The sequence below is a fragment of the Hetaerina americana genome, unplaced genomic scaffold (genome assembly GCF_022747635.1).
Source record: "Hetaerina americana unplaced genomic scaffold, ioHetAmer1.1.p SCAF_2, whole genome shotgun sequence".
Lineage (NCBI taxonomy): Eukaryota > Metazoa > Arthropoda > Insecta > Odonata > Calopterygidae > Hetaerina > Hetaerina americana.
In genome coordinates this window covers 1,421,565-1,433,977 of record NW_027286763.1, presented here as the reverse complement: position 1 = coordinate 1,433,977, position 12,413 = coordinate 1,421,565, and the positions used below count along the sequence as shown (strand labels likewise).

Sequence of the window (12,413 nt, the reverse complement as noted above, 5' to 3'; positions counted from 1 at the left end):
TAATGTTGTGGCTGCAACATTTCAGAAAGGAGAAGAGGTCCATGAAACATTGCATTTTTGGTACACGGGCTGGCCTGACCACAGGACACCCCCGAGTGCAAAGCCCTTGGTGGCCATGGCAATTGAAGTTGAATCATCTCGCCATAATAACGATGGAAGTCCCAAAGGACCAGTTGTGGTGCACTGCAGCGCTGGGATTGGACGCACGGGATGTTTCATTGCCCTCTCAGTTGGAATGCGACAACTTGTGGCCGATGGAAACGTGGACGTGCTTGGCACTGTTTGTGCCATGCGATACGATAGGTATGTATAAGAGTTGCATTGAGGTAATTTACTTTACCAAATATATGAATCCTCTCTTTATGCCGTTGGTTCCTTAAGTTTAGGTTTGTGTGGGCTGATAACATTTTGGATCAAAAATTCCCTCGAAGCACAAACATTTTACTGAATAGATCTCTAACAATATTTCTTTTGCCATAGAATCATTTGTGATATGTTCCATGGTGTATAAAAAATTGTTCAGCTACTTCCAGTTGCCTAATTGAGTCGTTGCTTGGTGTTTAGCTGTTGCTGTAAAAGATAAGCAGGCATTAAGGATTCCATGAAGGATGGTTTAATTTTAGTGTTCAATAAGAGTGATGAATTGTGTGCCAGAGGAAAATATTCTATGGGCTTTTATATTCTGCTTTAATATAGGTTTGTAAAGATTTTATAGTTATGTTGGTTTTATAAAGATGATTCAGACATGCTCCTTCAATTTATGTTTAATTGAGAACATCATCCTGAGCTGTTGCTTTCTTTCCATTCATAGCAAACTTTTAACTTTGTGAATTTTCATTTCTTTTGTGTTTAGTTCAGACATTCTGTAATCCCGTGTCAGGTCCCTATTGCTTCAGGCATAGTTTAGATGAGATCATACTTATGCAAAATACCCATAATTTTTTTATCGCTTTAATTTCCCTCACTTGTGTGATTGGGGGCATGGTAGTCAGGTGGCTAGGGCACTGGGCTACCGACCCATTGCCCTTGCTAAGATTCCTTGGGTTTCTCTGGGCACCCCCGGCTCAATCTATGCCGTGTGATTTTTCAAGTACCGCTGATGACTCAGGCAAAGCAACTAGTCCCATTTCCATGATTCGTGGATTTCAAAGGCTGTATATGGCTTAGTATAGGTAAGTTGTGCCATGGCATATGAAACCAACCTTTCATTACCTTGGTTTTATCTGTATGATGAAGTTTCTAAAATGCGGCTCAGCAGTTAGTGTTAGAGTGTCGGCCATTCTGTCACCTGCCCCCGTGGATGAAAAGTGGTGTCTGGATGATGGCATTTCTTTTTCCAAGTGCATCGTGGCAAATATTTCCTTTAATTTATGTTTTGAGTGAAATTTTTCACAAGTATAGAAATGTTGTGTTGAGAATTTCACTTATTTTTGTTTATCCTCCTCCCTTGTATCAAATACTCAAGTTTAAATGATGGCATGACACATTTGGTAATTGCGTAATAATCATAATAATATTTTTGGCACCAGGATTTTAAAAAGTAAACTATAGGACAAGTCAAGAGAGCAAACAATCTGCCATTTCAGTGTTCCTATTACTCCAGGAACTCTTCAACACTATAATAGCTTTTATCTATCAGAAAATTCTAGTGATATCTCTTAAATGTACCCATCAGAGAGGATGCCTGGTGGCAAATAGTTGAACATTTTGATGGCCACATGAAAGGGACTCGTATTATATGGTCAGTGTGCAGTGTTGAGGAAGTATGACAGGTGTGTGGGGGCACGTCAATGGGATAGAGATCACATCATTCCCTCATAGAAATGTGAATACAGTTATGACAGGAAACTAATGCACACTTTAAGTTTTAATTTTATATTCATTTGCAATATGATTACACTCATCAACCAGGTATGCTAATAGATTCTTCTTGAACAGTGAAAGTCTTGTGTCATTTACTTAAATGGCTAGGCAGATTGTTAAACAATTTTGTTCTCATTGATGTTGGTCCTGTAGCTACCATACACAGGTTTGATGGTTTCACATTTTTATATCTTCTGCCATTGCGACTGTGATAAATATTATTTATTGTAAAGCCAACCTTGTTTTTCCTAGAATAGGTCATTGCATGATAGGTATAATAGGATAAGGTACAGTTAATATTCCCGAATATTTTAAAAAAAAAGGTCTGCAATGTGCATGATCAGTTTGAATGCATACGAGTCTTTCTATTTTTTTCTAAATTAAAAATACTTTATTCAATGAGATTGATGTTCCCCCGATTGCAATTCCATCAGAAGTTACCGAGTAATACAAGCCATAATATAACATTTTTAGAACATCTAAACTCACACTGTGTTTTAAAACTGATATGTGGTGGTGAACTAGATTTATTTTCTTACTCATCTGGGAGATATGTTCATTCCACTTAAGATGAGGGTCGACATGTAGCCCTGAAAATTTTCAATTTTCAACCCCCCATGAAATCACGCATCTTACCCTGGCAGTCAACATTGTTAGTTGCACACTGCCTTGGAGGAAACAACATCATTTGTGCTTCAACATTGTTATTGACCACGGCATTGCAGTTGCACCAATCGTACATTGCCTTTATCCCCAGTTAATTAATGCCACGTATTCCTAATCTTTGGTGCACTTAACCATTTCTTACCGTGCAGTCATAGTCTTTTGTTTGTATACTGGTAAGCCTCATTCTGATATACTTCCTGAGATTTGGCTTCTAGGCTACCAAATGAAAACATTTGCTGATGGATTGATTTTCAGACCTATGGGGGTAGCAACAAGATAACATGTAGTGTTGTAATTTTTACAGTAATGAGCAAACGGTAGGATCATTTTGGTGAAAGTTTAAGATAAGAAAAAGAAATGATAAGAATGTGTAAAGTTGTTCATGATGAATAAGCCTGTGACATGAAAAAGTTCACTGGAATATGCATTTGAAAAATGTGTCATTTGTCAGGGGGGGAATGATCCAGACGGGAGAGCAGTATGAATTCGTTCATCGAGCGCTCTGCCTCTTCGAGAGATCTCTTCCTGACCAAAGTGGAGAGTGAAGCGGACACCTTTTCTCCTGGTCTGTTCAACTGTCTAGCCGTAGCCATCGTTGTCTGACTGCCCTTTGACATCAAATCCTTGGAAGAATCCTACAATATCCTCTTATATGTCTTGAGGCCGTCCATTTAGAGCCCCTAGAAGAGGAAGGGGCAGTACCTTGGCCATCGGATTGAGAACCACCCTACAGGTGACCCTGTGATTGCCGTTTAGCGGTTCGGTAATGAGGTGTGTTGAGTAGCTTGTTTCTAGGGCCTTCTACAGAGCCTTCCAGCTTCCATGAAAAGGTCAGTCAATATTAGATTGTTTTGAGCTGAAAGCAGCAATTGGTAACATCTACGTGTTGGGTCTGAGAGAAAAGAATCGTCTCTAAGCATTTTATCTATTCTATAAAAACCTCTACGTTTATTAGATATTTGAGAACTTTGTTGACTGCTGTAATTCATGTTTGTTACCTTCTAGTCTGTGTGATATTTACAATATTTGTTCCTTAAAAGTAGAGTAATTTATTTTTTTACTTGACTTTTTACGTTGACAAAACTGAAATAGTTGTACTTAAAAATTCTCAGGAAATTAAGTTGAATGAAAATTCAATGACTAACCCTTATCTTTCCTTGATTCCTATTTTTTGTTGTAATGATTGTTAATTTTTTTAAGACAAGGGATAAGACTTAAAAGCATTGGGTATGACATCAGCATTTAGATATCCATCTGTTGAGTAATCACTGTATGGAATATATTGCAGATAAATATGCATAATAATGTAACATTTATTATAACACCAATTAAATTTTTACCATTTTACCGTCCATTTCAGATTTGTGTAGACTAGTAATTCACTTTGGTTTTTTCCATTTCTATTTTTAGTAGGAGTTGCATTTTGTCTAATCCTGCTAATTAACATTGTATTTAGGGTTTATATGGAACCTACTGGTGCAGTTAATCTAAGGCATAAAAATATCAAACACAATGTGTTGGCACAAATATTTTTTTTTAATACGAAGGTGATATTTAGCTACTCGAATTTATGCTTGGTGTTTAAGGATACATTAAATAGTAACTGGTTTCCAATAACTCATTCTTTGAGTATATTTTTAACGGATCCAAGTGTTGTTTATCATTCTATTTTAGAAGACTTTCGACATTTCCAAGTGTCTTTTATTCAGTGTTAAATCAATAAATGTGATTACCTTTGTGATTATTGGCTCTGCTCTGTGTTATCACCAATTCATCAAATATAGTTATTCTGTAAGTTTTTTCATCCTGAAATTTGATCATGACTTGGTATGTACAAGATGACAAAATATATTATAGTATTATATGGATGAAAAGTAATGATATCTACTCTTCACTTATGACTGTCTGAGTTTCAATATAGGTTTTTGAAAAAGCAGTGCTCTTGAGTCACAATTGCATTGATTATGACTTGACTTCATTGTTAATGCCATGTTTTTCTTGAAGTGTAGAATGTGATCATGATTAATTATAAGTAGACGTGTTTAATATGTCACATATTTGAAGATGGTTGATATTTAAAGATGTTAATTAAACGATGTTGACTTGCAGTTAAATATATGGAGTTCGGATTAAATTTTAAATCATTGCCACAAAAATTGCCGGTGCGCTATTGATGTCAATAGAAGCTTAATCCCCAATTTACTCTTTGTAATAATTTAAAGCATCAATTGCTCTGTAATGTAACATTCAACCTTAGATAATGAAAAATATTTTACATGATGTTGTCTTTTCGAGCTATTTTGCATTATTGAATGTGGAACTACCTCGTATGTGAAATTCATTATTCTGACATGGCATTCCTGTGATCCCAATAGCTTCAGCTTCTGTTCCTCTGTAATAGAGGTTGGTGATTTATAAGTGCACATGTTTGATGTTGACAGAATAGATATTTGGATGTAATTGTTTTTACCAGTTTTGTGTGATAATTGAGTAATGACTTGTTAGTTTCTCAATTGTGCATTATCCCTTATACAGATGTACTTCTTCAAGAACATGGTTATGAAATGCGATATGCATGTGTTTAAAAAAATTTCTTGTCTCAGGCGTAACTTTATGGAATTTGCATAACATATTGAAATGAAATAATTGACTTTGTAATTCCACACACTTTATTTTGAAAACAAGACCCAGGTTTCGACGTTGAACGTCATCATCAGGTGGTGATGACCTTCAACGTCGAAACCTGGGTCTTGTTTTTAAAATAAAGTGTGTGGAATTACAAAGTCAATTATTTCATTTCATTTCAATATGCATGTGTTTAGGTTAAGCCAATATACTGCTAAGTTTACTTACAAAGCTCAGTATATTATCATGAGTACCTATGTGCATAGCTTGAATTTTTTAGGAAGTGTTGTATATATTGTAATAATAGCATTTAAGGTTTGTGCAGTTTTCTTGCCTCCAAACCCAATCAATATACCCTTCCTTGAAATGATATAAAATAAAGTTAATTAAAAAGGATGGTATTGTTCTGGCTCTTAATTTTGATCTTAAGTCTCATTTGTTAAGCACCATTCCCTCTTCTGGTCAAAGAAATTACAACCAAACTCTCTAACTTAGAAACTTCAAAGTAGAAATGTTTGTATTTTAGTTTATTTAATAGTTAGGTACATCTTTTAATTTTGATTCTCGCATGCAATTATTTGTTTCCATTAAAATAGTTCATAATTCATTATTTCAATCTAACTGAAGAGATTCTGCATAGATTAATATTTTTCATTGCACAATATCATAGGTACCATATTTAAAATCAATCATGTGGGCATTTTTTGTACTGCAAGTAATAATATGAAGCAACTTGAATTGTTTAATTGTAATTTTATGCATAGGAAATTATTAATATTGCTATGATTAAACATTTTTTGTAAAATTATAATGAAATGCATAAAATGCAGAAGAATTACTATTGCTCTCAAAATTCTATAGGCAGTAATTACATCCTAGTTGTGCTAGATCAGTAGAGAGGTGGGCAGAGAATGTGTATTGTGTGCCGTGGCAATATAAACCCCGAGTGTGTAGATGCCATTTCTTCTAGGTATGTCAATGCTGCTGATTTAGTGTCCTCTGGCACTCTTGGTCCAATACCTGGGATATTTGGACAGTCCATTTCAGCAAGGAGTTGGTAAAGATTCCGAAAAACATGCATTGGTATTGATGCGCAACCACCCTCGGGTTCTTCAGTTAACAACTCACAGAGCATATTCATGGTCTGCTGGAGGTTCTGTAACAAATGAAAGGCCATCATGAATATTATTACATTTCATAATTTTTTGCGTATGATGTTAATTTTTTATGAAATCCTGGGGATGATGAGAACAGTGCAATGATTTAAAATATTTTCATTGAGTATTATGACGTCAGTGAATTATTTTCAGGCACTAAGCGTGCCATTATAATATATCCAGTTGGGAAATAGTGGAAAATTATGAGAAATTAATAACTATGCTCAATTTGGAATTACTGAACCCCTTCAATTACATGAGTAGGCCTAAAGTGATTTAAACAATTCATTGGAAAGGACAGGATGTGGCACCTTCAGGAACAATAGGTTCATTTTTATTCTCTTATGCATTCCACCCATATCCTCAAATTGTCCTTGACATAGCCCAGCCCACTATCCCTTAAATCACCAATGGCACTACAGCATCTTTAATGCATTGCATAATAATAATTTTTAATAGTTCCAGAAAGTGTGGTTTAGAATAGGTCATGTGAATAAAGCACATACTTTATGAGGAGTCATGAATAAAAATACAGGAATTCTTCAATGATATAAAATGTCCGGCTTACGAGATAGTTTATGATTAAACCATAGGAAGTTTGAGATTGCTTAGTTTCCTCACTAAGCAATTAAAATGTTTTACACCTAAATAGATTGGGCTCTAGCTAAAAAGCTTATTTAATGAGTAACAATCCTTGAGTCTGTGAAGTCTCTGGTGTTGTATTCATAGATATCACCATTTATTTATGTCAATCCTCTGTGCTGACAAATAAAAGCAAATATGAGATAATCTACATGCATGGTAAAGTGAGTATTCCAAATATTTGAAATACTGCCACTATTTTTCCCTGGGATATTATTACTCTTATTACATAGCTGGAAATATATGTGGAAAAATATGAAAGTGGGGTCTTATGCAAAGTAGTTTATGACTAGGACATCAAAATATTTCCTAAAATTAGTATTGTTTTTATCCTGTGCTTACCATAAAAATTATTGATAGCAGATGTAAGTTTGCAATTACTCCTAAAACTATCAAAAGCGCACAGAACTATTATTTTGTGTACACAAATCCTTGTCATGTGAAATCATCAAGGATTAATTGCTGTAATGCAAGTTTCCCTCCTCCAAAGATGAGCTCTACTCAGTCAGTCTTGAAGATTTGGATTTTCTAATTTTGACTGTTGTATTACAAATATCTCAACTGTTGTTCATGCAAAGCAATGCATGTCATTCTTTTCTTTAAACTTAAAAGGTGATTGCATGTATGATGCAATGCTCTCGACCAAAGTGACATTTTTTCCATGAAACTGAGTCTCGGATTGAAAAATGATGGGCTTTGGCTCCATAATCCTGGGTTATATAGGGGAATGACCCTGCCTGTGCCTGTAGTTTGACCACCACTTCTAGAGTTGTCTGTCCCCTGGAGTATGAATGACTTGGCTGCCTCCTTAGAGAAAGAAGAAGGTCAACATGTTAGTCTGAAGATGGCCATTTTCATATTCAACATTTATTGAGGTCAACTTTGGTGTCTTAATGATATTTTACTGAACATGACAATTTTTTGTGATGACTATGGCCGCATTAAAAAGAAATTATCTCATATGCTATTTTTTACCTGAAATCATCAAAAAAAAAAGTGGAAAAAATCATGAAAATTGTTGGCAAGTGCCAAATTGCATGTTTGTCCTGGAAGTCGCACAAATTATAGGAAAGTTGCCATAACTAATTTTTCTAACCACTATGTATTAACAATTCATTTCAGCCCGACAGCTTTACGATAACCATTTCAATGGTCCTGTCTGCTAAAACAAGAGCGAATATGTAAGGAACAAATAATACTGTAGAGAGGAAAATAATTAATGAATTCCTTTAGTAAAGGAAAGGCCCCTGACGGGACCTGAAAAGGGTGTGTTTTTTCATCTACACAGCCAATAACTTTTGTTTGGTAGCATTTCTGCTTTGCATTTAATCATGTATTATTTCATAAGAACAAGAAATATAAAGAGTAACATAAAATATAAGCAGCTCATTGGTCTGTAAAGGAATGCTAAAATTGAAGGAAACGTGGGGAAACGACTAATCAACCAAATAAAATGAATGAGGAGAAAACTGACGGATTTATGGAAAGACAATAGCTGTCCAGTATATTGGAAGGAAATGTCTGGGAAAAATAAAGAAGACTTTTGTTCTCAATAGATCTTGGGAACCCTAAACTGTGGCTCCATGAAGAGATGAAAATCTTGGCAATGAAAGAGATGGATAGTTGCAGCAACAACACAAAGCCTTAAGATGATTATGACTATGCAAAATATGTACAGATGAATTCAGCAATTAGCACAAATTCATGCTTATTGCCTTCACAGACGAGTTGTGTCATTTATTTTTTCATTACAATTCACATTACCTGTGTTTTAAATTCCCATGTCACCCAATGGTCAAGGCAAGTAATAATTTTTAAAACTCCAAAAAAGGTAAGGCAAACCCAATAGAGGGGAACTTATTTCCATTAATTAAATTATTTTTAATTACAAATTGTAAATACTAAAAGTCATCACCAGCAGTAGCATTCCTGAGATTTACAAATGTGGAAATGAATCTGAACTTTTCCTTTGTGAAGAGGTTTTATACTCCTATTAATCTTTTCTTCTCTACCAAGTACCTTCATAGACCTCTTCTAATGCCCTCATAACTAAAGTGACATTGGCATATATATATCATATTGCTATGAAGTCCATGGGATTCATTGCTGTCTCAACCTTGACCATATGTTTGTTGGCTTATTTACGCTTTGACCTGCATTCTGCTTCTTCACAAGCTCTACCTTCATTTCCGTTTTGGATGGAGTGTGTGTGGTCCCTTGGCTGTTGCTTCAAAAGCCTGCTTCATCGTGCCATTTAATTACACTGATTCCTTAAATATGAAACACCACTCTCGGATTTTCCAGTCTGTCATAAGTCTAAAGTGATCCTATATTCCTATCCGAAGTTGCATATAGCAATCTTGAATTATCTCCTTTCAATGAATAGAATGGCTTGAGGCATCACTTTGTCGGAGCAATTCACATTGGAAAAAAAATACTTTGTTTTTCCACATGTATTTCATTATTTGCAGCCTAGGTTTTGACTCACAAACGTACAAATGACTCACCTGATGATGACGTTGTAAGTTGAAAACTAGGTCGTGCATAGTGAAATATAAGTGGAAGAACAAAGTCTTTCTGTTATCTCCTCTCTATGGTGTTATGCAGATTCTCCAGGAGACATTACTTTCCCTATGGCAAGGCGAGGTGAGAACGTTCCCCCGGCGGCGGCAACCAAGAGATTGTGGGTTCGATCCCCACCTGGGTGGGTTTTCCTGCACCTAGGGCTTGGTTATTTGCCATTGTCTTCAATGTTATGTCCAAGGGTGAAAGTAAGGAAAGAGAAAGTGACTATACATTCTCAATATCGCCCCAATAAAAGTCGTGAAAATATAAACAAATATGGCATACATGTATTTCACCAGAATGAGTTGCATCTTGTCTTGCGCTTATGACATTCGTATGGGAAGAGTTAGGGTGAGTTATTGCTTCTTGTGAAAGTAAGGTGGTGATTTCCTGCCCCTACCTCTCAAGTTACATACTATAGTGATTAAAATAAATAAATATTTTTTAAGTGAAATTTGAGTGCTGGATAACCAACCAACATGGACTGCTTTTTAATCAATTTGATGGATGATTGTTGTATTGTCTTAAAGTAATTGAAGCAAATTTATTTGTAATAACTGATTCCCAAGTAATGGTACCTTCATAAAATTGGAAAATATTTGATTGGCATATCTTACTGGCCCTGGGATCACCTAAGAGCACGTCTCACTCTCAGTTAGTACTGCTGCTTTTAGCTCACACACACATATATATGTGTATGTGTGTGATATATATATATATATATATATATATATATGTGATATAAATACATATATGTGTGAGCTAAAAGCGGCAGTACTAATTGAGAGTGAGACGAGTAAGAAAATATGTATATATTTTTGCATACTGATTTCATTGCTAATTACCATACAAGTGCTTAGCTGCCATTCCATATTCAGCAGCTTGTAGGATGTATTTCATGCTTATTTTATCTTTTAATTCAATATATTAACTTAAGGAGTACCCATTGCATATTAAACCAGTATTAGACAAATATTAAGTAAACTAATTTGAAAAAGTTAGTTTTTACAAATCATAAGTCATAAAAGCACCCCCTGATCTAAAAACCTATGACCTAGACTCCCTTTGGTCTGGGATAGGGGGCGGATATATGAAAAGTTGTGATTTGATGTGGTCAGTTATGAGAGGAAATAAATGGTATGTGTATACACAATAAAACAAAATGGTATCATAATCCTTGTTGGCAAATACATACTAAAAAGGCTTGGTACTTTTCCACAGATTTTTATTATAAGGTACAATGCGTTTCACCGATTTGCGGCATCATCAGGTAACTGATGAAGTCGGTGAAACGCATTGTACCTTTTAATAAAAATCAGTGGAAAAGTACCAAGCCTTTTTAGTATGTATTTGCCAACAAGGATTATGATACCATTTTGTTTTATTGTGTATACACCAATGAAACATCAGTACATCAATGAAAGCCAGTAAAAATAAAATGAAGAATCTTGTCCAGATGTGATATTTTAGGCAATGTAGATGACAAGAAAAGTGCGGTGAACGCTAGTGATTGCAATAAACGTAATTGTATATATGCTGCATGTACAAACGTGTGACTGCATTGTGTGCTCAGCTATTAAACTAAATGAAAAGTAGAAGTCAAATTATAACCTCATTTAGGTGGCCAGCTGCTACAGCAATAAATACTAGCCAATCCACCTGATTTTCATCTTGACATCCACTTAGTTGCAACATTTCTTTCAGTTTTTCTCCATCCAAACAGAGTCCTTCCCAGATTTCAGTGAGCTTGCAATATTTAACTGAAACTTCTTTACCAATCTAAAAATAGTTGCAATTTGTTAGAAAATGTCACATTACTACTCAAATTTTCAGTTTAATATTCATTGACAAACTAACCTGTTTTATTAATACTTTGAGGAATCCTGGGGACAGTCCAGACTCAGTTGTAATTTGTGGATATTCTAGCCGTTCTTTGACGAGAGGTCTTTCGCCATTCGCAAGGGCTCGAAAATAGGCTGCAGACCAGCGCAAGAGGTCATAGGGCTGAGTGCGGATAGCAGCCTTTGTATACTGTTTCAAAATACCAGGGAATGTCGGCGGAACAAATATTTGCTCTGCGCAATACATGTCGGGTGGTTCCAAAGGCATATTGACTTACTTTTAATGAGTGATTTATATAAATCTAAAATATTGTACCATGCAGGAAAGACAAAGCTGTGAATGTAGCCACAAAAGGACTGGTCAACAGTATGATATTATTGACAACGAAGCCAATATCCATTTACGTGGACATAATATTTAATAAATTGTTTACTTTTCCCTTTAGGACATGATAGAATTCAGTACCGAAGATTAATTATCTACAAACGGAGAAATCATTGAATGACCTAAACACTTGCGACGATTAAGTCATATGTAAACACGGGGACCAAACTTGTCGAAATATAAGACAAGCGAATTGATAAACTAGTGTTTTCAGCGACCCGGGAAACCGTCTCCATGGCAACGACTGCACTTCGGGTTTTTGTTGTGTGCTGCCAGCTAACGAGGATATCGAGAACAAGTCACGTGACAACTTTTTCAAAGGTGTGTGTGATCTACCGAAAGTTTTCTGCGCCAAAACATGTTACGTATTCAAAAGTTCTGCGATTCAAGATGAAATTACATGGATATTCTTGATGGGATTTTCTATGGACTTCCTGAGCGAGGTTTTTGCATCGCAAGCTGTATTTGGTAAGGAAATTTTTCTTGTTTTGGGGGCGTACATCAAATTATTTTATTCGCACCTAATTTGGAGGTAAAACGAATGTGAAGTTCTCCATTTGTAGAAATAATTTTGCAGACTACAATATTTTATTTTACATAGCTTAATAATGGATTTTTGGTTTGATGATTATATCTAAAACCGTATATTTTACGTGCGTGCTCTTTCGA

At 35.4% G+C, this 12,413-nt stretch overlaps 2 protein-coding genes across 4 annotated transcripts in view; one reads left to right on the top strand and one right to left on the bottom strand.

The window, feature by feature from the left end:
* LOC139687770 (tyrosine-protein phosphatase non-receptor type 5-like) overlaps positions 1-5,229 on the top strand; it is a 29,914-nt gene extending 24,685 nt beyond the window's left edge. For all 3 annotated transcript variants that reach the window (XM_071585058.1, XM_071585057.1, XM_071585059.1), the window contains exons 6-7: positions 26-303; positions 2,981-5,229. In XM_071585058.1, coding sequence (XP_071441159.1) covers positions 26-303; positions 2,981-3,074 — 372 coding nt within the window. In that variant the 3' untranslated portion in view covers positions 3,075-5,229. The remainder of the gene's footprint in view (positions 1-25; positions 304-2,980) is intronic.
* A 609-nt stretch (positions 5,230-5,838) lies between these two features.
* LOC139687946 (ropporin-1-like protein) lies at positions 5,839-11,960 on the bottom strand. Its single transcript, XM_071585312.1, has 3 exons — positions 11,376-11,960; positions 11,130-11,297; positions 5,839-6,310 (listed from the first exon to the last, which is right to left on the bottom strand). The coding sequence occupies exons 1-3, from the start codon at positions 11,625-11,627 to the stop codon at positions 6,044-6,046; spliced, it is 687 nt and encodes a 228-aa protein (XP_071441413.1). The 5' UTR covers positions 11,628-11,960; the 3' UTR covers positions 5,839-6,043.
* Positions 11,961-12,413: the final 453 nt, after the last annotated feature.

What these genes read in the sequence shown, in the direction of transcription:
- LOC139687946 (XM_071585312.1), bottom strand. Translation starts at nt 11,627, where the DNA reads ATGCCTTTGGAACCACCCGACATGTATTGCGCAGAGCAAATATTTGTT. An exon ending in TCAAAGTATTAATAAAACAG is followed by an intron (nt 11,298 to 11,375) that starts GTTAGTTTGTCA and finishes AACTATTTTTAG; the next exon opens with ATTGGTAAAGAAGTTTCAGT. An exon ending in CAGCTGGCCACCTAAATGAG is followed by an intron (nt 6,311 to 11,129) that starts GTTATAATTTGA and finishes CATTTGTTACAG; the next exon opens with AACCTCCAGCAGACCATGAA.